Source organism: Epinephelus fuscoguttatus, linkage group LG23 (genome assembly GCF_011397635.1).
Source record: "Epinephelus fuscoguttatus linkage group LG23, E.fuscoguttatus.final_Chr_v1".
Classification (NCBI taxonomy): Eukaryota; Metazoa; Chordata; class Actinopteri; order Perciformes; family Serranidae; genus Epinephelus; species Epinephelus fuscoguttatus.
Genome location: NC_064774.1, coordinates 33343817 through 33370140, shown reverse-complemented (window position 1 = coordinate 33370140; position 26324 = coordinate 33343817). Strand labels below are relative to the sequence as shown.

General features: G+C 42.3%; 1 protein-coding gene across 1 annotated transcript in view; it reads right to left on the bottom strand.

Moving 5' to 3' along the window:
- The window catches only part of slc1a1 (solute carrier family 1 member 1), a 34839-nt gene extending 24786 nt beyond the window's left edge, over window positions 1-10053 (bottom strand). The window contains exon 1 of the mRNA XM_049568852.1: window positions 9761-10053. Within this exon, the coding sequence (XP_049424809.1) occupies window positions 9761-9860 (100 nt within the window). The 5' untranslated portion in view covers window positions 9861-10053. The remainder of the gene's footprint in view (window positions 1-9760) is intronic.
- Window positions 10054-26324: the final 16271 nt, after the last annotated feature.

Here is a 26324-nt window from a genome sequence, read left to right as displayed (position 1 = left end):
AGAACAGACAACAAAGATGGCAGCATACTTACAGGACATGGCTCAAGCAGGACAGACAAGATCAATGCAACTTCATTATAAAGAACACTTGAACTGGTATTACGGATATTGCTTAAATTTCACAGTCACATTATTTGACAGGTCAGTGAGTTTTCATCCATATGGAATTCATGAGGCACAACATACACATTGGTCTGGATTTTCCAGCTATAAATTTCATATGTACCCCACTCAATGATTTTAGTGATGCACCCCAAATCTCCATCTGCGTTATCACACATTACAGACCACTATTATAGATGCTTGTAAAACACTGCAATGACACAGCAAACTGTATGTTACCACACTGATCTATCAAAACATGATAATAGCATCCAAGACTGTGAGGGGCCTCAGGCAAAGAAACCCATCAAGGCAAGGAAAATCTTCCCTTAGGGTGCTTTGTGCAAGGAAAGGAAAATTGGAGATGACACATTATTGTTTGAATTCATGTTCCACCCAAAACACACCAATGATTAATTAAAGGACTAAATACAACACCTTTGCCCCTTGTGCCTTTTGTGCCCAGATTATGTGCCACGTAGCAGTCTCAGAGGCTTGTTTGAAAATGAGGTCATCAAGGTAAAAGAACAACAAGGGACACCGGGCTTTATTGCCGCAGTGTATGACCTCCGCCCTACACCTTAACACCACCATAATGTCTATAAAGACAGACACACAGTATCACTGACTGTTAACAGAGAGCAATGACCCATTACAAAATACCTGATAGTTTGCGGACTTCAATGAGGATTTGCTGAAATCTCATTTGTCAAAAAAACATTCTGAAAATTCCACAAACAATGGGAAAAATCACAGTGTTCTCAGACACTCATTACCAGATGAAGCCTTGTAAAGTTGGTATTGTAAAGAATTAAGACAAACAAAAATACAATAGGGTATATTTAAAATGCCAATCCTCCTGCCTCCAAGGATTGTAATACTGTTGGATCTAAAAATGTAGGCATTATTTATCCTCTGGCCCACTACCATTTTGTGTAATTTAACTGCTGCTGTTCTTATAATAAACATTGTATAAATATATTTGGCTCTCTAAAACACATTGCTACTATATATTTCACTTCAGATGTGCAAACTGCAATTGATCTAATTTACCAAAACCTATTGACATGCACTGAATCTGGCACTCTCTGGCCCCTGGGATGTGAGGTTGTTGCCCACTTTGCCTGTTTGGTAATCCAGCCTTGATTGCTGCAATTGCATGCTAATGCTGTTTATTCTATGCTTTTACTGTCATGGTTAGGTTAGGTTTTATTATCCCCAAGGGGAAATTCTTTTCCACAGCACTGTACTTGTTGGACTCAGCAATACTCTCATGTCCCCTGATTTACCAGAGCGTCAACTAACCAATCACCAGGACAAAGCATTTACCTACAAAACACATCCTTAACTTAACTTAGCTTAACCAATGATTAGAGATAGGCTGAAAATATCTATCCAGAATATGTGCATCTAAGACAGGATGTTCGAGTGATTGCTAATTTGCTGTGTGTTCATAGGTCATTAACATACCAAGTTGTGCTTCTATTGAAACACAATGTATTTAATGTTTGTGCCACAATCCAACTGAGGGAAAGGCACATAAAGCAGAGTACCAGCAGGTTTCAGAAAACCAAATTTGAAGTCCAACTGAAATTAATCATCTCTTTTTGCAATCAAAAATCTGGTCTGTGTGATCTGAGGTACTAATACAGTATTTTCTAATTATTTAAAGTATGGAAAAAAAGTCTAATCCTCTAGCCTCCAAGCTTTATGAAGAATAAAGACAGGTGTGACAGTGGGAATGTGAGATACTGATACTGTCCTACTGTGGAACACTGCTACATGTTGTTCAGAAGCAGCTGCAGTGTGGTGCTGCCCGTGTTCAGCAGAATGACCATGCGGCCATCTTGTTGGGGTTGGGATGTGCGGACATGTTCACAATCTGAAACCATGGATTATCAGAACCAGCCGGAAACAGGGACAATTATAAAGCAGCAGCCAACGTGTAAAAGGACACACAAAAAAGGCTAAATTACAGTGCACAAGTGAAAGGAGCTGATGGGATCACATTTCACTGGAGGTGTACTTTGTATAATTCCAAGTGACAAGTAAAAGATTGATTGATTGAAGCCTCTGAGTCTTTGGACCTGTGGAGCTGGTGGTTCGGCCAACAGCTGAGCCGGCAAAGGGCACAGAAACACAATGTCAACTAACTTGTACTGCTAATTGTAGCTTAAAAGCCACACTTGTGGAATCGAAGAATAAGGACTGCATTACCATTAGCATCAAAACTGACTGATGTTACAGAGAAGATGGATATGCTGAAGGAAACAAAATTGCAATTGCTACTGCTACCTTGAAGCGTATCTAGGACTGTTAACAATGACAAACCTAGAAATTCCGGACAAAAACAGGAAATTACTGCCCCATTCATTCCTATGAAAGTTGCTCAGCAGCATTAAGCCAAAATGATTCAACGGTCACGGATAAAATTACCGGTTTTAGCACTCTGTTAACTTGAATGGGGATAAAATAAGGGGCTGTACAAATGCCTGATTTTTTGCGCCCTCAAATTCATTGTTTTCAATGTAGATGTGTGGCAGGTGCGCTCAAATGCTGGAGCAGTGCTGTCGCAGCATGCATGCATTCCCCAGCACCTGTTTTTCAGGGCGCCATGGCTGCACCGTGAAATAAACTGAGTTCAACTTTTGGAATGCAGCAGTGCACACCACATGTCATGTGATGAGGACCAGCCAATCACAGCTGACAGATATCTTTCCCATCTTCCTTAAATATCTGTCTGTTGTAAATATGAATGAGAGGTTAATCATTTTAGTGCAGGGCTGCCAGAGCTTTACATTTGTCAATTTGACAATATTTTTGGCCGAATACACACTTAGAAAACAATGCCTGGAAGTTGCTGAATTGAGCAACCTTGGGTGGTGTCACCCTGTTCCAAGACCTCTCCCCAAGTGAAATCATCAGGGTTGCTCAATTCCTGATAAGCACGATTTGCCTAATACTTGCCTTTCTGGGCCTGTTTGAGTCTTGCTCAGAAAGTTACAAAACGATACGTTGCGGAATAATAGACCCTTTTCCACCAATATTTCCAGGAACTTTTATTTCCAGGAATTTATTTACCTGGGTAAAAGAATTCCTAGTAATCTGTGTGGTTTGCGTTTCCACCACACCTCAAAGTTCTGGAGAATTTATTAATTCAGGCTGATGACGTAGATGATTTGCGTGTGCCTTATATTTAGCTCCGTCAGCTTATTGGCTGGTAACATGGTAACATTAGTGCTGGTAGAGAGGGGAGGGGCTGTTTGTCTCCGCCAGCAGCTACGTTTAAAGGTATTTTAAGATAAGTGTCAAACTAAGTTAGTCTACATACAGACAGCTGTCATTTCATCTTATTAGTAACAATTCGCTATCAGCTGAACCAGTGTGCTGTCCTTGTGTAAGACATAACGTTAGTGTCGGTGGATGAGAGACTGGACGGAGCATATTGAATATTGCTGTCTCCATGTCAACATGTTTATGCTTGCAGAACACATGTATTGATCAAGTATTGGCTTCTTACTCGCTAAGGTTTAATTTCACTTATAGTAACGAGTGTAGCTGCCGACAACTCGAGTAATTTTTGAGTTATCTTCACTTGTTTCCACCAGGGCTACGTTATTCATTGTTGTTGCTCAGTTGTTCACTGGTTACCGTGTTGTTTAGTGTGTGTATGTGTGTGTGTGTGTCTGTGTGTGTATGGATGTGTGTGTATGTGGAGGAGATCAGCGCCGGCACAGAGTGCAGAGGAGAGACTGCAGGATGATAATGAATTAAATCAAAATGTATAAAAGTACCAATAAAAGAACCGATACCGTATTGATACTTATCAATACTACAGTCTCCGGTCCAATTTAGTACCAGGTTTTGGTACCCATCCTTGATCAAAACACAAACAAAGTGAAGCTTGCAGAAATGAAATAAAGTTTGCAGCCACACTAGCACGGAATTTCAGAACGCTGCAAGTGTGTGTTCCACCAATCAGCGTTCTTCAGCACACAGCCCCGTCCCTCAAGAATTCTGGGGAATCTGAAACGTGGAAACGTGCCAAGGTTTTTATAAGTCCCGGGTAAATGATAAAAGTTCCTGCGGTGGAAAAGGGGCTGTGCTAAATGGCTAATATGTTTCAATAGTAGGCAACTGTTACAGTAGCTGACTAGGTCACCTCAGTTTTATTAATTTGATTCATGAATAGGTCAGTGTATCTTTTCTAATAATATGTTGGATTTATGTTAATGTCTATTTTTAGACACATTTTAATTTCTGGAAAATACATTTAATTAAAACTTTAATTGAATTATCAAGCAGTAATGCTAGGGATCATGGACCCCCTGTTGAATACCCAGGCAATAGACCTTCATATAATTTTCTCAGATTGAGCTTAAAAGTTCCTTATCAGTTGCATGCCTTGAATCAGGATGTGGTTATCTTAGCTTAGCATAAAGACTGGAAGCAGTGGGAAACAGCTAGCCTGGCTCTGTCCAAAGTTAAAAAAACAACAACAAAAAAAACCCCAAACACCTACCAACACCTCTTAAGCTCACTGACTAAAACGGTGAATCTTGACATCCTGCTCAGCTGTTTGCTAGATTACATTTTGAGTCACTATATTTTAATGAAAAATGTTTTGAATTTAACTTAACCTGACTGAGCCACCAGTTGTCGCTGTGTCTTCAAAAGCACGGTAGGGGTGGGAGGAAAAAAAACAATACAGCATATTATTGCAATATTTTTGTGTTGCAATATTGTATTGTCACACAGTACCATGTATCATTTTTTTGTTATTATATAAATTATTAATATTACAAATACAAATTAAACTTTTGGTCGCCTACTAGAATAATATAATCATTTGCTATTTCAGTCCACTAGATACATTTTGCTGCCGCAATAAAAGTGACTGAAATGAGATGAACAGACTTAAAACTTATTCTTATTAGTTAAAACAGATGTTGACAAAGATTTCCATTGGGGACAATTGAAAAAAGGTAATAAATCTGGATATATTGCAGTATATTTTGTCGAAATACTCAGCATATTGCAACATATTTAAAATCCCAGTTGTATCGCATGGTGATTTATGTATTGTGATATCATATCCTGGATCCTCTGGTGATTCCCACCCTTATTACTGGCAAATGCCTCGCTATCCTTCCATCAGGGGAGTGGTCTGCACCACTAGACAGTCCCTCTTATTATTGCAATTTTTCAAAAGTCCTGCCATTTTTCCGTGTTTCTCCGCATTTTCTGGCTGACCGGAAATCCTCGCGCATGCGGCATAATTTGAAACGTCATCAGACGTGTCATCAAATCACGCTAATGGCATTGCAGTATTGAGAAATGCTTTGTATTGACATAAGAATTTGCACTGTTTAAATGCATACAATATGTGCTGAATTTATTAAAATGTTATGTTTACAGAAGATGTAGCTTACATGTTGCCTGTGGATATTCTCATTTATCCAGGTCATAGTTATCTCAAAGCAATTGAATTGAACGCAATGGGACTTAGTTTTGTCTTAGAAGACGTTTCACCTCTTACCCAAGAGGCTTCATCAGGTCATGCTTGTCTGACTCAGCTGGAACTAGTCTGACAAACTGGTGTGGAAAAACCCAGGTATATAACCTCTGAGGAGGTCTTCACAAGGCCAATGATGTCACTGGTTCGTTAGTGCTCCAAAGGTGTGTCAACGACAGTCGTTGAAATTCCTGCTGCAACGGTAGTCGTTGGAGTCGTTAAAGTCATATGAGGCCATTTGTGAACTACAACTACAACTTGTTTTTATCTCCTGGGCAAGGATGAAAGGACAGCATTATAGGTGGGGGATAGGTGGTGTTGTAGACCTCCTCCTCTATTGAGAGATGTTTTTTCTAATTTCACATAGATGGCTTCTTTTACACCTCTTTCAAACAATCTGTCTTCCCTGTCCAAAATGTGCACATTGCTGTCTTCAAAGGAGTGTACTTTCTCCTTGAGGTGTAAATAGACAGCTGAGTCTTGCCCTGAGGAGTTAGCCCTTCTGTGTTGGGCCAAACGCAGATGTAAATATAAATGTGCAGAGCTGCCATATTGGATTTGGAGGTTGGGGATTGTAGGGTTCCTTTTGATGGAACTCTGACTTCAGGGGGTGTTAGAATTGAAATTTTAACTGGGCACTCAATATTTTGACTTGCCAGTGCTTGATAAGTGTCAGCTTGCAATGAATATCATTAATGTTAGATCTTTTTCTTTTTCACATAAAAGGATTTTTTTGGGAGTTTTTCCTTATCCGCTGTGAAGGTCCAAAGGAGAGAGGGAAGTCGTATGCTGTAAAGCCCTGTGAGGCAAATTGCAATTTGTGATATTGGGCTTTATATATAAAATTGAATTGAATTGAATTACGTCATCATTCTAAATACTTTTTAATCTTTTGGAAAAGGGGAAGGTTTCAAGTATTTTCAAATCAAAAGGTAAAAAAAAAAAGTCCAAGTAAAGTCACAAGGCAACACAGTGCATGCAGTATATTCAGTACAAGGTTCATGTCCTCTGTTACATCCATCAAGGCACCGGTAGCAGTATCTGCTTGCAATACTGAACTCATTTTTAGATTGTGTGTAAATTAAGGGATAGTTCAATAATTTTGGCTTAAGTACAGAGCGGTAGGAGACAATTAGCCTAGCTTAGCATAAATACTGGAAGCAAGGGGAAACAGCTAGCCTGGCTCTGTCCAAAGGTCCAAGATACTAAAACCCTTAAAGTTCACTGATTAACATATAGTTCGCTGTTTGGCCACAGGCGTAGGATTGGGTAGGGATGGTAGGGACATTTCCCTACCAATATTCAGCCCCCTCTGTATTGTCCCTACCAATATAAACACTGGCTGTCAGCATCCACTCAATATGGTACACAAAGGGTTAACAATCGTTGGTGTCTACCAGACGTCCCGCCTCTAACCTTGTATTGCTCATCGATTGGCTCTAGCGTTATTTTGGTAACGTGTGATTGGTCCTCCCCAGCGCTGCTCTCTCCACTGACTTTGTGGGTGCACGTCACCGTACAGTTCACGGCAGTTCGTGAGGGAACGACACATACATGCGCATCACCGTTAGCGCTCCAAACCGGAGCGCCGAGTGTGAACGCGCGCCAGTGATCTGTGACTGTCTATGGTCCTGATATGTCGCACCCACAGCGTACATTTCAAATTCGCATTCTACAAACACGTGCAGATTTCATGGCTGAAAAATGAAACGCCAGCAGGCCCAGCACCAACAACAGTCGTTGATGAACTGGATGAAAAGGAAGAAAACAGATGTGAGTCAGTTGGTTCAGTAAATAAGCTAAACAAACACCTGTTGATGTTAGGCTAACTGAATGGTGTTCCTTGGCAACTCTGCTAGATAATGAGATGCTAACGAGCTAACACTAGCTGAGCTAAGTTTGGCAACTATTAGATCAATATTATATGCCAGAGAACATGAAATTCCACGTCACATGCTCCATCAGCAATCACAGATGTCATGTAGTGATGACACAGTTCAAATTAATGTTTGTGGGAAGATGACCTGATAGAAACAGTCTGAATAAATAAAGTGTAAACACTATAAATAATAGCTCCTTCAGTGACAGTCTTCAGCATCCATGGTGTGTGAAGGAGACGAACCAATGACATCATTGGCCTTGTGAAGACCTCCTCAGATGTTAAATACCTGGGGTTTTCCACACCAGTTTGTCAGCCTAGCCAGACAAGCATAAACTGATGAAGCCTCTTGGATAAGAGGTGAAACGTCTTCTAAGACAAAATTAAGTCTAGTTGCGTTTGATTCAATTGCTTTGAGATAGCTTACATGTTGTTTTACAGTCACATTGTCTGGTTTGAGAGCTACAATATTCACTCAGGATTTTTTGCAACATTATTGGAGTGCATGTTTTGAAACTAATGAAATAAAACTAAAGAAGAGAATTATAAAAAAAAAAACAACATTTGCAGCTCTTTGCAAAATCACTTTTTTTCCTCCTTTTGTCATGAGCATCAATTTTTGTTATTTGCTGCAATTTCCCACAAAAAATCACAGAAAAATGTGAAAAATTTGGCTGCAAATTCAAGGGTTTTAGGCCGCGAATTAAAGTTTTTTATTGGGGCGAGTTCCTGGAGGGACTGACTAGAAGCTAGTTACCAGCTAATAAAGAGCCAAGCTAAATTAATGCTAATAAGCCAGCATGTTCCAAACTACGGTTCGGAGCTGGTAAGCTGTCACTGAGTGAGGTAACGCTGTTGATGGTAGCGAAGCTAAGCTAATGTAATTAAAATTGCCTGTTTGCTAAGAAATTAAAAATCCTCTTGTTATTCATTGTTGTTAAATGATACATTTAATGTTATACATTTATAAATACTTAAATAGTTTATGTATGATTTTTTTTTCTTATTGTCAAAAGCCATGCTCAACCAAATGGCTGAATCGTCCTTCGATGATAAAAGAAGTGATGCTATTTTATTCTTTTTTTTCACCATTTCTGAGATGCTTTGAAAACATTGGTAAATATCTTGAATACATAAGTGGAAATAATACTAGTACTGGCAATACTACTAATTCCATGGTCACAAATTGATATATGTTGGTATACTAAGAAATTACAAACATTATAATACTACATGATTTGTTATTTGGATTTTTTTTCTTTCTGTTTTATATCATGAAGGGCTTTCTCAATGGTTTAGTAGAGGCTTATACTTAAAAACTATGGGTCTGTTAAAAAAAAAACAAAATGTTGATTCTTCTTATTATAGCCCCAGTGCAAAGAAAAAATCGTAGTTTTTTTGTTTGAGGACATTAAAGGGTTAAAAAATTATTCTCAAACAGAAACATAAAAATACATAATTTCACACCCATATTCCTGATCTGTTGTAAACTAAACACATAATGTCACAGTGACTTGAGAAAGGTCAGAAACAGGAACTCATGATCCCTCCTGCATGAATTCATCCATTAAATCATTATGAGTCAGGCATTAGTTAAACATTACTTTAGTATATGATTCATATCCTATTATAAAGTCTTACCAAATGTTGTTAATCAGTGAACTTTAAGGGTTTTAGTATTTTGGACCTTTGGACAGAGCCAGGCTAGCTGTTTCCCCTTGCTTCCAGTATTTATGCTAAGCTAGGCTAATTGTCTCCTACAGCTCTGTACTTAAGCCAGAATTACTGAACTATCCGTTAATGGACAAACAATCTAAAAATGATTTCAGTATTCCAAGTTGATACTGCTACCTTGTACTGAATATACTGTATGCACTGTGTTGCCTCAGGGCTTTGACTCACAGATCCAGCATCAGTTGTCACTTCAGTCTGGTCACGTTTGACTGAGACACATCCAGACACTGCTCTCTGCCTCTGGAGGACAGAGGCTGTGTCTCCTGCAACACTTCCATCAGTAGACTACCCACCCTCCATTTTTTTAGGAAAGATAATTATGAATTAACATAATGATTATCCTTAACACACATTTAGCATTTACTGTTGCTGTTCAAGCAGCTGGTGAAAAAGAGATTTATTTCAACAGTGACAGCAGCTGAAAGCAAGATTGAATGCTAAAACACAGCGGGATGGATGGACACATAAACAGCGATGAAGATGAAAGCATCTCATTTTACATGAGCAGACATTTAGCAGCTTTCACATACCAAGCAGCACTGATAAAACCGTGGCAATCAGAAGCCAGTTCCTCTTCAACAAGCCTTTGAAATTCACGCCTCGTCGCTCTTTGTTACCCATCATGTCCATGGTGCTGCTCTTTCTCCAGAAAGGGGAGAAATCACAATGGCCCCCGTGGAGACACAAAAGACTCCTGCAGTCAGAATGTCAGATGCAGACGACGCAGAGGAGGATGGTGAAGGCGCGTTGCTACAGCAAAAGGATACAGCCGTCAGACGTTGCTGATGGCCAGCGATGGTGTGAGGCAGGCAGGGAGTATGTGTGTGTGCTGGAGGTAAGGAGAGAGAGAAAGAGAGAGAGAGGGAGGGAGGGAGGGAGGGGGGAGTGAGACTGTCTCCTCTCTCTGCAACCCTTCCCCCACACAAGGTGTCTGACATTTTCTTCTTTTAATGAATGACACAAGTCTATATTGTGATTTGAGCAATTATTTGGAAACAAATTCATGTTAAAGGCTGATTCCCAGATCTTTGATGCTCTTGTCTGACCTCAACCTAGAGCAGTTCCACGAGCTAAAAGTATTATTAGCCTAATGGTATATCTGTTGGTTTCCATTATAAACATCTAATGTGTGGTATCAGTTAAAGCCTTTATCCTGAAGCTTTGTGCAGCTGCGGTTTGAAAATTAGCATCACTAAAAGTCTGGTTTTGGTTTTATTTTTATCTTATAATTCCAACCGGATGTTTTATTGTTGCCTGGCTCAATCAACTATTCTTAGACATGACTTTGACGGAGGCACGGATGCTTTCAGTCACCTCTCTGTCAGCCTTGCTAAATTTGTGATAGATTTAGGCTCTTTTGTCAGTTTTGCAAGTGTTGGTGGTGATTTTTGTGGTTGGCTTTGGACAGTAGTGATGTGCAGCTGTCAGTCACTCATCGGGATGAGGACATCAACTCACCAGTTTGTAAACTTTCCTCCTGCCAACTTCTAGCTAGCTGCTAGTTAGCCAGGTCGAGGTTTTCAAATGTAAACATCAGTATACATTGAGGAAAAGATGGAGAAGAATGAGCACCAGTTGAACTGCTAGCCATTGTACAGGTGTTGGATATGAAACTGGACATCCTCTGTACTGGTCTGTTTCCACCAAGATATCGGACACCGTAATATCCTTTGATTCACTGAAAATGGGCTAACAGCGCCATTCAACCAGAATGCTTCTTTTATATGCTGATCTGACAGAGCAGAGGACTCTAGTGAGAGATGGAGAGGAGGCATGTGTTTTATGGTGAATAATGACTGGTGTGACAGTGGGAATGTGAAGTGCTATCCCGTTCCTGCTGTGGATCACTGCTATGCAACGTTCAGAGATGTTTGCAGCATGGCACTGTCATGTGTGGGTTAGGGTCAAGGTAGTCTGAGTGGGTGGAAGTTCGCTGCATAGATCAGCCTCTCATTGGGCAGAACGAGCCACCCGCTGAAGTCCTGCCCTACCACCTTCAGTTGTGTAGCAGTTTTCAACCGTCTTCAACACGTCCTTTACTAACTTTTGCTGTGTTTGATCTTGCGGGGATGTAGCCATTTTTCTGCCATGGTTCACGTCCTGTAGGCGATATTTTTGTGGGCGTGTTACACCAAGACCTGTTTCCCCCCAGCAATATTTTTGGAAGCGCACCATTGCTGTGGCACCGCCCAGGACGACTGTGATTGGTTGAAAGAAATACAAGCAGCTGGGGGGTTTTTTTCTCCAATCTTAAAGTGAGAGTCGGCCCAGCCAGGCCACCCCCTCTTTTAGATGGTCTGGAGATATGAAAATAAGCAAAGTCAGGGGGATTGGTGTCAATCAGGGGGACAATGTCCCCAGGGGACAGCCATGTCTCAGTAATCATAAAAAGTGAAAGTCATTTGAAACAATAAAATCATTAGTTATAAAAGACTTGTTGCAAAGAGATATCACATTCAGGAGGCCAAACTTGTAAGGAGACAGAGCAGAGGGAGGAGAAACAGGCACACAGTGAATAGGGTGCAGGATCGTATTGTTATCTCGAGGTTTGCAGTGTGGACAGGATGCTCTGCACCTTGGTCTCTATTGGGAATGTTTCTGGTGAGAGTGTTAGTGACAAATGAGGCCTGTAGGGGGAGCTGGCAGGGGGAACAGTACTCTGAGGTGCCACTACTGACGCAGGTAGAGGTAGAGTTTCCGTGAAGGGGGCGTGTGATATAAACAGTCAGTCATGAAGAGCAGATTGAATACCGTGCTGAATGTTAGCCGTTAGCATGTGACTACCCAGCCTGTTGGGCTGAAGTCCATCGGTCCTGACTGTACTACTGTACATCAAAAGCACTCTTAACTGTAGCCAGATAGAACTACCCGAAGAAATCGATTTAGAATGTGTTGTGGTAAACATCTCCCTTTCTGCCAAAATGTCCTTTATTGTCATTTGCAAGTATCGTAAACCCTCAGCTAATGCAGGCTTTTATGATCAGCTCAAGACCCTATTAAATCGATTAATCACAAAAAGGAGATCATCTCGGTGATTTCAATGTTAATTGGGACAATACGCAAGACAGGAAAAATTTTAAGATAATTACTTATTCCTTTAACCTGACACAATTAATTGACAACCAACCAGGTTAACAAACTGCTCTAAAACTAGAATTGATCTGTTGTTTTCAAATAAGCCGAAAAGAATCACTAAGATTCACAACCTTTTCACAGGACTATAATGTGATTTTCTTTTCCCGGAAACTCAATAAAAATTGTCTCCTAAATTCACACACATATGTCTGCCTCAGAAATCACCAAATCATAACTTCATCCCTAAGAACCAACAGCAAAATGTCGAGACAAAGCTCTCAAGGAATTAGAATGGGATAATTTAATTTCCTGCAATGACATAAACCAGAGTGCTGACTCCTTCGCTCAAAAATTTAAGGAGGTTTTGTTGTCTTTCTCCAGGAGAGGGAGCTCTAGGACCAGACAATCCAGCTCCCTTCCCTGGTTTAATAATGACTGTTTTTTCATTGTTAAAAGTTAGAGATCAGCAGCTCAAAACTTCACTGAAAACTGGTCTAATCATTAACCGTCAAAAATTTACATCAGCACACAATAAAGTAACATTAGCATTGCGAAAAGCTAAAGCAAACTTCTTTCTAAACATAACTGAGAGTGCAAAAGGAAATTCAAAAAAAGTGTGGAAAGAGATCAATAAGCTAACCAGCCGACAGACCAAACAGAGCAGTAAAGGACTGGAACTAAACATCAAGAATCAATTAGTGAAAAATCCTGTCACCTTGGCTGCAGAATTCAATTCATTTTTTTTTATAAATTCTGTTCAAGAAATATCAAGTCTGTTCACTGCACCTAGTTAGCCTGTGTTTATAATCCTGTCATTTGCGAGCAGCCTGTTCTTGATATAACCTAAATCTCTGAAAGAGAGGTAATGAAAATTATTTGCTCTCTTAACAAATCTAATGCCAAGGATGACTATGGATTTGAAACTAATTTCTTAAAACTTCATATGGAGTCTCTGGTTTGCCCTATCATGCAGCTGGTAAATCTGTCTATCAGGCATTCTGTAGTCCCAATTAACTGGAAGGTGAGCATGGTAAATCCAATCTTCAAATCTGGAAGCAAATCTGAAATCAGCAACTATAGACCAATCAGTATTCTCCCTGTCATCTCCAAAATAATAGAAAAATGGGTGGCTAAACAGTTAGTAGAACATCTCAATAATGGTTATACAGCATTACATCCGATGCAGTTTGGCTTCCAGGCTCACCATTCCACAGAGTCAGCCATAAGTATGTTTATTGAAAAAACCAAGTGTCTCCTGGATAGGAACAGCTGTGTGGAAGCTGTTTTCTTGGATCTCAAAAGGGCCTTTGACACCGTTGACCACCGAGTACTGTTAGCTAAGCTATCAAAATTTAATTTTTCTGCACAGGCCCTCAATTGGTTTAGATCTTATCTTGGTGATAGAAAGCAGTGTGTGGTGGTCGGCGGTGTCAAATCCCCTTACCAGGACTGTCCAGTAGGGGTCCGTAGGGAGCCAGTGCATGTTTACGGACTTTCATCAGGACCCTGGCAGCGCTGCTCTGGATGTATTGCAGCTTCTGGATGTTCTTGCCAGGAATCCCGATGAAGAGTCCATTGCAGTAGTCCAGTCTCGAGGGGATAAAGGCATGGACTAGCTTCTCTGCATCTGGGAGGATTAAAGTGGAGTGGAGTCTGGAGATGTTGCGAAGATGGTAGAATTAGGTCTTGCACAGGCGTTTTATATGGTCATTTAAGGTCAAGTGGGGGTCAAACCAAACCCCCAGATTTGTAAGGAGCAGGAGAGAGGGATGAGCTGGCCGTCAAAGGTAAGTTGGGATATGGGTGAAGACTGAACCTGGTGTGGGCTGCCAATGAGAAGTGCCTCTGTTTTATTACTGTTCAGTTGGAGAAAGTTATTGTTCATCCATGCCTTTATCTCCTCGAGACAGGTGGTGAGGGATGACAGGGCTGCAGAGGAGTTTGGGGCAGTTTTGATCTAGAGTTGTGTGTTATCAGCATAACAATGGAAGGACATGCCATGTCTGCTGATGACACAACCGAAGGGGAGCATGTAAGTGATGAAAAGGAGGAGGCCAAGAACTGAACCTTGCGGAACACCACACATGACAGGGAGCAGTTTGGACTTGCATCCTCCCAGCGAGACATATTCCTTCAGTGAAGTGCATGGTCAGACAGTCCAACAGTGTTCTGAAGGCGTTCCAGGAGAATGGTATGGTCCACAGTGTCAAATGCTGCTGTCAGGTCCAAGAGAATAAGAAGTGATGGAGATCCTGCATCAGCTGCCATCTATAGGTCATTCGTCACCCAGAGCAAAGCTGTTTCGGTGCTGTGGGCTGAGCGAAAGCCTGACTGAAATTTTTCAAACAGGTTGTTGTGTTTGAGGTGGTCCTGAAGCTGGGAGGCAACTGCTTTCTCGAGTACCTTGGACAGAAAGGTGGGGTTTGAAATAGGCCTGTAGTTTCTTAAGGAGGTTGGATGACTGCAACTTTGAGAGCAGGTGGGATGCAACCAGTTTGCAAGGAAAGGTTTACATTGGTGGGTGATGATTGGACTGAGGATGGGGATGTATGATTTGAGCAGAGTGGTTGGAATGGGATCTAAGATGCAGGTGGACAGTTTCATTCCTTTCAGGGTTTCCTTGATGTGGCTCTGCTGAACCTCAGAGAAGCATGGGAGGGATGGCAACTTCCCCGTCGAGGGGTTGGAGGCAGGGGCAAACAGAGAGGAGGAGCTGGGCATCAGAGAGTAGATGTTGTTGACTTTGGATCTGAAGAAGTCAATGAAGCTGTTTCATCATTGCTCATCTGTAGCTTGAGTAGGGGAAGATGATTGTGGCTTCAGGAGATGGTTTATTGTAGAGAAAAGAGAGTTGCCAGTGTTATTATTGATTAGGTTATTGTAGAATTGTGACCGAGCATCTTTGAGGGTCATGGAGTAGGCTCTTTGATGTTCACGGAGGGCCAGTTTGTGAACAGTGAGCCCAGTGTGTCTGAGTTGACATGCCAGGGCGCAGCCAGCCGTTTCATTTTCCGCAGTTCCTGTGTGAACCAGAGGGCAGAGCGTTCAAAGCTGACCTCATGCGTCTTGACAGGGGCATGAAGCTCAAGAACATTGCTCAGGGATGTATTATAGTGCTCCACTAGTTCATCCATGGTTAGCTTTACAGGCTAAGCAAGACTGTTCAACTTGTTGCATGTGATTTAACCCTATGGGCCCTAGGTGTTTTGGGGGTATTTTTACTGCCTTTACTTTTAAGCTCATATCACAGTCATTCTAAAGGCTACATACACATGCTATATCTTGTTTTTTTTTCAGGACAATCTGGGCTAACCAGATTTGCCATCATTACATGTCCTTCTATGTGCTTGTATTTTATATTATTTTTTATATCAATGAAAAAAACAAATCTGTGTGACTAAATTCTCACATTTTTACATGTATCTCACCATAGCAAGTTGGAAGAAGACATATTCTGCCATATATGAAGAGAGGAGACTCTTTGGAATCTGGCAATATAAGAACCATGATGCTGGGACATTCTGTCACTTCACAGCTGTCCAAACCATGTGGTTTGTGCCAGGCTGATATAATTGCCAGTATTTTTTCATTATTGCAAGAAATTCCATTGACTCATTCACAAGTCAAAAATGTGTTTTATCTGAAAGAAACATGCAATATTTACACCTAAGATCATAGAAAAATAGTCAACCAAGTGCAATGATGTCCTCCAAGATAATATTTGCCACTTTGTTTGCAGTAAACAAAGTTTGTTGTTGTTTTTCAGTTTCAGTTATATACTGGGGGGCATTTTGAGCATGGGGGGGGCACATGTCCCCCTCAATGTATATGGTGACTACGGCCCTGTCATGCATGCATAATTAGGCTACAGTTGTCTGGGTGCGCAAAGGTGAAGTGGCTGGTCTTGTCATACAAATTTTGATGGAGTGTCAACTGGACAATATGGAGATATTTGTATCTTGAAAGCCGGACTACAAATGTGGATAGACAGGGAGAAACACACGCAAGCCTAAGACGTGGTAAGATACAATATTCCTCACTATATTAAGTGACTGATAACAAGATCTGTATAATGGATTGTAAAGAAATTCGTCAGGTTTTTATTTTGTAGACAATTATCGTCTCCTCAATGTCCATGGCTACATAAGCAGCTCAAGCCTTACCATTAGGAAGCGGAGTCAGATGTAGTGCCCACTCCTCTTGTAGGCACTGGCATGCGGTAGCAATTCTCTCAAAAGTCATCAGGTAGTGTTCACTATCTTCATCTTCATGATATGGCTGCATTTTTGGGCCCTTCCACCCGAGGAACCTCGCCGGACTGGACGGGGGGGGCTCTTGACAGAACAGGATGAGGTCCAGACTGCTCCACAGTAGGTCTCAAGGTTGCTCCAGGGGCAGCTGCTACACCTTCCAACAGCTGCTGGCACTCCTGGCGGTCTGATTGCAGCTGTGTATGGTGTATGAGGTGTATGAATTGGTCCTGGATTCTTTTCCAGCGGGCTTCCTGGCGTTGCCATTCTTGTTCCCACTTTGTTTCTCGGTCGGTTTGCTGCTGCAACAGGCTCCGTAACAGGTCGGAAAGGTCAGCAAGGTTGTGTGGATCGGTAGATTGTTCACCCGCTGCCCCCTGTTGGCTAAGATCATCAGGAGCTTCTTCCCTTGGAAAATCCATTTGGGCTTGCTGCTTCTTTGGTTTGGTTGATTTCTGCAGGGCTGCCTCTTACTGGCCTGGAGCCACCACTGCCACCATTTGTAAGGTAGTTTAGCTCGGGTGTCAAGGAAGGTGGTAGGTAGGTAGACTCAGCAGACTTCTTGGCTCCAACAAAAGTGTAATTTCATTAACAGCAGCACTCCCTCTCCTCTTAGCCTTGAGCTCTTCTCTTCATTTAATGATGGAAAGCCTCCAGCTCAAACCTCAACTGTCTTTATATAGACGGACTGACTGACAACTGGACTGCCTCAGCCACTACCGAAACAAAGGAGGTTGCAATACACCATAACCTTAACACAAGGAAATCAAATAAATACCTAGGATTAATGTACAAGCACACTTACATGAAGTGTAATGAAAACAGTTACTGCACTCAAATTCAAAATACTGCCGCGAGTCGTGTCCACCCCCCTCCCCTACAGATTCGAGGTTGCTGCTCTGTGCTGAATTGCTGCGTTGTGCTCCGGCATCCAGCAAAAATAGAAGTCCTGTGTATCTGTTGCGGAGGGCTCTGGAGTGCCGCAGCTGAGATCAAGCCGGAACGCAGCACAGCCGCAGCCGGTGGAAACAAACACATTGACGAGAACTGAATCCTATCGGCTCCGCTGCCGTGCTGGAGAGCAGACGCAACCAACACGCATCTGGTGGAAATTGAGGGTGAGTTGTTTGCCCATGGGCGGCTGCCGTGGCAGGGCTGCGTCGCCACGTCCTTGATCATTGGTTTTCCAGCGGACCGTTCGAGCAAGTCCGGCTTCTCTGCTGCTAATGCTGCTGCCGGGATTCAGTGGAGGAGGAGCTGGCTGCTAATGCTATGTACCGGGACACTACTAATGCTGCTTGCTGTGCTGCTAACGTTTGTTTCCCAAAAAAATCAGTTGGGTCGATGACCCACCTGCACATGGGCTACAATGTATGATCAAAAATGAATAACAGTTGAAAGTATTCGAAATGTCCATCCCCGTCTAGCTATGCTAGTTAGCCAACTTTGGCTAAAGCTTACCTGTCAAGGAGAAGAGTAGCCACTTCAACATCCGATTTCAAATTCTTCTCCACTTTCAACCGTTCAAAAGCATCTCCTATATAGACCCTCGCTTTGCCTCGAGTTTTGTCTTGGCGTTTTTGGGAATCTAGTCGCATCGTCAGCTATTGTAGCTCAGTCGTAACTGTAACTGATGCTGAGACTCTAATAACTGCGTGACTGGTAGATGGCGGTGGGTGTTGCAACAGGCCAAAACACAAATGCAAAACATAAACATGATTTGCAGACTGTAAAAAACTTTTTTAAATGCGAATATTCTGGCTGTACTATTGTTGTCAATGAGATCAGTATGTTATATTAACATTAATCCTTAGTCTCTGTGACATATTAGGAGGATTTTTATGACTATTTGCTTTAGATTTCTTACATATAGCTCCTTTAAATTGCAATAAACAAACAAAAGAAATACTCCTACAAAAAGAAAACCCCTCCACTTAGTTCAGCCCAATGATGTAATGATGACATCACCAATCCTATAAAAGACAGGAAGTGCTCAGCAGCCCCCTCCCAAACAGTCCCACATGGTGGGTCTGAACAAAGGAGCAAAAAAAGGTAAGTACAGACAAAGGAACAAACAATTCAACTAAGTTCAAACCTGCAACACAATAAAGGTAACTGAAACCATCGTATGACTGTGTATTTGCTTTAATTTACTCATATGCATTGATGTCAACTGTAACATAACATGAACACAAACAAACCCGGGAAAAGCAATGGTAAATTATAAGAAAATAAACATATGTAAAAGTAACATGGTATACTGTATAAAATGGGCATATAAGGGACAAGTGGTGAGTGAAGGTGCATTCTCATCCACTTTGTCAGAAGTATGCCTTTTCATTGCCTTTTCCACCAAAGCCATCATTCCTGCCACTCACTCTACCCTCACCAACTGCATCACTGAAATAAAATCCCAAAGGTTTCAAATTTGTTATGTGACTATGCTGCCATCTACTGTACCACCTCAGGACTAGTATGTGTGACAAATGATCACAAGTCAGAGTCTACTTTACATTAGGGATGCACAATAGGGATTTTTTTTTTTTTCAGCCAATTCGATAGCCAATAGTTACCTGCTTTTCATGGCCGATCTTTGTTTTATCCCTGTCTGAGACTAAATATGAGCTTTTCAAGTGCAACTCTGCTGTTCATTTCAGGAAACCATTTAGCTGTAGAGAGGGGGGAGTCAGATTCCCATATCATTGATAGGCACTGGTTAGCACCCTGGTTAACTATCAAAGACAACCCATGACCATCATAAACTGGTTTCAGCAAGAATTTTCAGCACCTAAGGAAGGTGTGTGCCGACCCTTTCAAAGAAGGCTAAAACTCTCAAACTCTACTTTGTTTCTCCTTAAAATAAGTAAGAATTCACAAACTGCTTTACAGTAAAATTAGAAAACAGTAGGACACATAGTATAAAACTAAGAGACACAACCACAAACATATAACAAGAAAACAGTAGGATACTTAGTATAAAAAAGAGACACAACCACAAACAAATAAACAAATTGTCATGAAACCCACACCTAACTAAAGGCCTGTCTAAACAACAGGGTCTTCGGCTGCTTTTTAAATGACTCAATAGAATTTAAAGTGCGAAGAGACAGTGGCAAAGCATTCCAAAGTCTGGGGGCCATTGCCTGAAAGGCTTGGTATCCACACCTGTGCGACACATCACAGAGAGGATACAAGGACTTTCAACAGAGCAGCAACTCTTGGAAAGAGATCAAACAGTGTAAACAACGCGCAAGAATTGTGGGTAATGTAGTGTTTCACAGACATTTTTTACAGGAAACTACAATGCAGAAGTGTGCTTGACTATGGAAGCCCGAATGACTGTGGACATTCCTCGTGGAGTCCCCTCCACTTATAGTACGCCCGAGTCTGTGAGCACCTTTATTCTTTAAGTCTGTTAATCATAATACTATGATCAACACTATCAAAAGCAGAAGAAAGGTCCAATAAAACCAGAACCATGTATTCACCACAGTCAGCTGCCATCATAATGTCACTGGTAACTCTGATCAAAGCAGTTTCAGTAGAATGATTTCTGCGAAAACCTAACTGCCAAAATTAAAAATAAATACATAAATAAATAAATGAGTCAATAAATAAAGAGCTGCAGACAACAGGCCCTTACTGCACCTCTGCAAACACCTCACCCCCAAGAGGTAAACTTCTTTTACCTGCCCTGCTGTGGAAAAACACATGCGGCAAAAACAATAGGGGACTTCAACCGTGGATCAGCTTGCAACTAAACATGTAGCCCACTTAGCAGAAAATACGGAGATATACCAGTATATTGTGTATCGCCATTCAGCCTGAAAATATTGCGATATGAATTTTTTCCATATCGCCCAGCCCTATGCTCTGGCTATTTTGTTGGATATAAGAAAGACTACTAATACAGATGACCAGGACATAATGAGCCTCACTGACTCTGCCCTTATAGCTCATGGACAGTTTACAAGGGAGATGTAGGCATCCATGTTTTCAGCCATGCTAGCTCGCAGGGAGATCTGGCTGGCACAGACCTCCCTACCTGAAAACATGAGGAAGGATCTTACTACCATGCCTGTTGTTGCTGGCAGGTTCTTTCATCCAGACTTGCAGGGGATATTGGACGAGGTAGAAAAGTCCTGCTGCACAAGGGAGTGTGTTCAGCACTCATTTAGCAGAGCAGGTGGGGCCAGATATAGGCCCTGGGGCTCTCAGCCTCCACATCAGGCATCATGGTCTAGAGATTATGACAAAAGGCAAGGTACACTCATCACAGCATCAGCAAGTGTACCAGCCATGCTCTTATACCAAGGAGGCGTCTCAGAGGAAGTGTCCATCCCAAGGCCACAGGACCTCAGGATCCTGCTGCTAAAGTAGCTTACCAGTTGTGCTTGGACAACTGGGTAAAGTGCATGCTAGACCCCTGGGTTTTTGTTACTGTGACAGATGATTACAGAGTCCAGTTTCGGCAGCACCCTCCCCCATTTTCCAGGCATAAATTTAGCCAAGGAGATTTTAATCCTCCTATAAAAGGAGGCAATTATGAAAGTAGACTCCAGCGAACAGCTTGCTGGGTTCTACTCCACATATTTCCTTATTCACAAAAAAGATGGTGGTCTGTGTCCCATCTTAGATTTAAGACGCAACGTTTGTGGGTCTATCTCTAAATTCACTCACAATGTCAGCTTCCCTAACCCCTCAAAGCGTTAAGAAGTTGCTTGCCCTGTTGGCAGGAGACTGGGTATGTCCAGTTTCAGACACTGTAAGGTATGATTTCAGTGGCAGTAGCAGTGGTCATTATGGGTCTTCTCAGGGCTTGGCCACTGCGGAGGTGGCTGAATGCTTTTTGCCTCGACCCAAAATGGGACAGACGTGTGAAGCTACTGGTGACACAGTCATGTATTTGAGCACTGAGTCCTTGGAAGAACAGGCCTCTCCTGATGAAGGGGGTCCCCCTAAGGAACGTTCCGTCATGGAGAACTGTAGTATCAACAGATGCCTTCCTGACAGGTTGGGGAGCAGTCTGGGAAGAAAGGATGGTGAGGGGTGTGTAGGACCCTCCTCAGAAGGGCCAGCACATCAGTGAATTAGAGCTGAGAGCAGTCCACCTCAGCCTGATAGTGCTTCTCCTCTTCATCCGGGGCAGACATGTCCTGGTGAGAACAGACAACTCCTCCACTGTGTACTACATAAACCATCAGGGGGCACAAATCCCTTCGTTGTCTCTAGGTGACCAGGAAGCTTTTGATGTGGGCCCTTCTTCATCTGGCACCCCCCAGAGCAGTATATGTGCAGGGGGTTGAGAACAGGGCAGCAGATCTCCTGTCCAGGATGGTGCCCCTTTCATGTAAATGGAGACAACACCCAGAAGTTGTAGCTCTGCTATGGTCCCAATTTGGCAGAGCCCAGATCAATCTCTTTGCGTCAAAAGAGATGACTCATTGCAAGAGTTGGTTTTGCCTGACAATTCAGGGAGCCCCCACTGATGCTCTGTCTCAAGAGTGTCCAAAAGGCTTGTTGTACACTTTTCCACCATTGCTTTTGATTCCCCATGTACTCCACAGGATAGCCATAGGTCATTACAGTGTCCTATTAATAGCTCCCCAGTGGCCAGGGAAATGGTAGTTTCCAGCAATCCACCGCTTGATCCATGGCCAAACATGGCCCCTGCAGGTCAGAGCAGATCTCCTCTCCCAGGCAGGTGGTCAGATTTGGCACCCCAAACCAGCAACCACTTTTCAGCCGCTCCCTCAGGAGTTAAATGTGGCTGTGAGGCAAACCGTAACAGCCTATTTCCACCAGATGCGTGTTGGTTGCATCTGCGCTCCAGCACAGCAGCGGAGCCGATAGGATTCAATTCTAGTAACACTAGAGCTCTGTCTACATGGGCTAGCTACAACCAGAAATGGAGAGTGTTTTCTAGAAAGTGTCACAGTAAGCAGGTAGACCCAGCCACATGTCCTATTCACAGGGTTCTCCGCTTCCTTCAGTTGATTCTGGACTCCAGAAGAGCATCAAGCACAGTAAAGGTGTATACGGTTGCCATTTCATTTTTCCATGAGGCAGTAGAAAGAGCATCTGTTGGGAGACATCCATTGGTGTCTCAGTTCATTGAGGGCACATACCAACTCAGGCCAGGCAGAGCACTGAGGGTTTCATCATGGGATCTCCCCTTAGTTCTAAGATCATTGACTCAACCCCCTTATGAGCATGCAGGTCTTAGATTCCTCTCCGGTCTGTTTGAGGAGGAAGGCTGATTACATTGGTGTCTCACTATGGCCGAATCCCTTGCTCCTGCCTAAGTTAGTAAACTCCCGGACAGTGAACCAAATGATTGAGATCAGCTCATTTTGTCCGCAGTCAGACCCTAGTTAAGGGGAAGGAGACATTGTGTCCATTAAAGGCCTTAAGGGCTTACTTGGCACGCACTCAGTCCATGAGGTGCTCACACTCACAGCTATTTTTATGTTATGGTGGTGGGCTCCCTGTGTCTAAACAATGCAAAAACTTTCCCCCTACAAAAATAGGGGGCTTCTCACATGGTCAAAAGACATGCAGGTTAATTGGTAACTCTAAATTGTGGTATGAAACAGTGTACTGTGAGTTTATTCACAGTTTAAAACTGAACACATAACTTTTTCACATCACTGACACTTTCAAATAAAGGTCAGCCAGAACCTGCGGGCTGGCCTGGCCCTTGGGCAGGCCAAAAGTTACCAACATCTCAGAGTACGGGCCGGACGGCCGGGGCTATGACATCTTTTTTGACTACGAGAGATCATGATATGTGGCTCTCTCCTCGACTATCAAGCAGCTCCTGCAGCTCCGTGTAGACTGACTGGAGCGTGAGGAAGACCGTGCTGAATCGGGTTTCTTCAATCGGTTTGAGAGAGGTGGGGAGCTGACACGCCGGGTTGGATGCTTGCTTTACATATTTCACTACAGCCTTGGCCACCAAGGGTGGGTAAAGGGTTTCCTTTACTTCTGCGACCGAATCAGCAAGTTCATCTGCGTCGAGAGTGTGCCGAAGGACAGTGGCATTACGTCTTTTTTTCTGGGCGAGTTCATTTTGTGGGACAAATTGTTGACACTTTATTCTTGGAATAATTGTTTTTCCAGTGTTGTTGGAATATAACCAATAGACTAAGGTAAGCAGCTTTTTTCCCCTTCGCAGAGCTGTTCAGAAATTATTCTCCTCTCTGTAATTTCTTTTTCTCCTTGTGTAGACATCTGAGTGATTTTGAATATTATTAATTAGGGCTCCAAATGATTACCGAGCGCGGCACCGCTGCTGCTCACCGTTCCCTCAGGGGATGGGTCAAATGGGGAGAACAAATTTCACACACTCAAGTGTGTGACAATCAGCGGGACTTTTAACTTTAACTTTAGGGCCACAGGCCTGTGTCTCTTTGCCTCTACTCAGACCGGGCGGGCCAAGGGCTTAACACCACGGGCCTACTAGGGCCTCGGGCCTAGTTTTAGGCCTGAATCTGACCTTTTTTCTGACCTGTGAGCTGAGTGGGAACTCATGGGCGGGACCAGTGGGAGAAACACTACTGCATATATTCAGTGGGCTGCGTACCACAGAAGTAAACCCAGAGGCTAGAAAACCCTTTGGGTATATGCACCAGGTGAGCAACCTGAAAGAATAGGTGCCATCTTGGGGTCTGTAAATGTTTTTGACCATCACTAATACCCATAAATGACTCGTTTCACTATCTGGAATTAATCCATTTGGTCCAAAAACAATTAGAAAGTCTAGGAGAGCCACATGATTCAATTAATTTATCCCCATTCAAGTTACTGGAGTACTAAATTGAAGGTAGCCAGCTTGGCTGACGGAAGTCTCTAGTGTGCCTGCTTTGTAGCAGAAGCAGTGCCTATCATTAAGGTAATTTTATATGCGACGGTTGAACCAATTTGGCTTCATGTGCCCCTGAGCAACCTACATGGGAATGGACTAAGCCATGCCTCAAATCCTGTATTCAATTCTCTTTATACATCCATGATGTAGATATGGATGTAAGGTGAGGAATACACAACAATTCTTCAGTCACACAGTTGTTATATTCTTCACCACCTGCAATGTAGTGTTTGCTGACCTCCAGCAGTTTAATTTTTCATTTTGCTGCAGTTAAGTACTGGTGGACTCCAGGACACGAGGACATCACAGCAAAACAGTGCTTTTCAGCCTGGTGTTAAAGGGATAGTTGGAGTTTTTTGAAGTGGGGCTGTATGGAGTACCTATCCATAGTCAGTGTGTTACCTGCTGTAGATGTCATTTAGCACACCCCCAGTTTGGAGAAGCAGGCAGGAGCCTGACACAGACACTAAGCAATGTATTGCTGTTAAAGGGTGCCAGCAACAAAATGTATTTTAACCACCTAAAAATAAAGTCCCACCTAAGTGCACACTATATGGAGAGTATTTTCACTGCTTTACTTTTCCATCAGATGAACCGTTCTGATGAGGATTCCCTTAATGGCTTCAGTTCCCCATCTATGTTCTTGTCAAAGCCATGATTGATAATTAATTAAAGAGTGCAGAGGAGGAGAGGAGGAGCATGGGGTGCATGACCATTTAAAAAAAGAGAAGAGAATAAGGAGAGGTGGAAAATAATTTGAGAAAAAGAGAGAAAAGGAAAAGAGTGGAGCATAAACTGAGGAGAGGAGAGGAGAGGAGAGGAGAATGTATTTAGTCTGATTGTTTTCAGCTGAACACAGGCCTACTTTGTAGTTTTGACGAAAGATTTCTTTAATATTTTATTTCAGAAAACTGTGTTTTTGTGTAAAGATTTGTTGATTGTGATGGTTATTAACTTTATAGAGCTCTTAAGTGTGCACAGTGGGGCATTTTTTTCTTTGTTGTTGCCTGTTAAAAATAAATTATAAATACAGAAAGTGAATGTGTAGCAGCTGTAAGGTGTATATGGTATAGGCTAGATATTCAGACACCTCATATATCAGCTTTCCCCTGATCATTACTGTGCACAAATGTACCGTACTAGGCCTTAAGAAATCCTCTGGTGTTGGCAGATAGAAACTTTCCAGCAGGGTGTACTTTGCATGATCACATTTTTTTCACAAGCACATTGCTTGAATTTTTTTTTAATCTGTGGACGGGATGCCTAGGCAGCAGTAGCCACACCAGCAGCTCCTGTGTTCAGCAATGTTAAATCACTATTTTTCTCAATGGCGTCTGGCTATGAAGCGAGAGATACAGTATAAGGGCTTTGTTTTCATGTTGGAAAGCACTTTCTGACATTAAGGTAAACCAATGGAAATTTTGTAAATTTGTAAATAATAAATACACTTAAGGTGATTTATTTTTTTAGGTGGGAGATTTTGGTGGATAAAATACATTTTGCTGCTGACACACACAGAGTTTTGGGCATATAAATATTTTACCAACAGTGTGTCTTACTGCCGCATTTGTTATATCCGCTTGCAGATGTGCCCAGCTTGTCAGTGTGGAGAACTTTGGCAACTGTACTAGCTGCCATAAATCATATTGTCTCGTTACATCATTAAACACAGACATCATGTCTGTATATGATAAAAACTACAAAAGAAAATGGGAAATCATTAGTTTAACTAAGCAGTTTCATAGTTAAATTATAGTTATTTGTTGTAATTTATTGTTTGTGTAGAATACGCATATGATCTGGTTAGCATCTACTAGGGCTTTCGGATAGGCTCTGGCTGCCACCACCAGCGATGTGTCCCATGACACGGTGTTCTCGAAAAGCCTTTTATTTTGAAGGTTA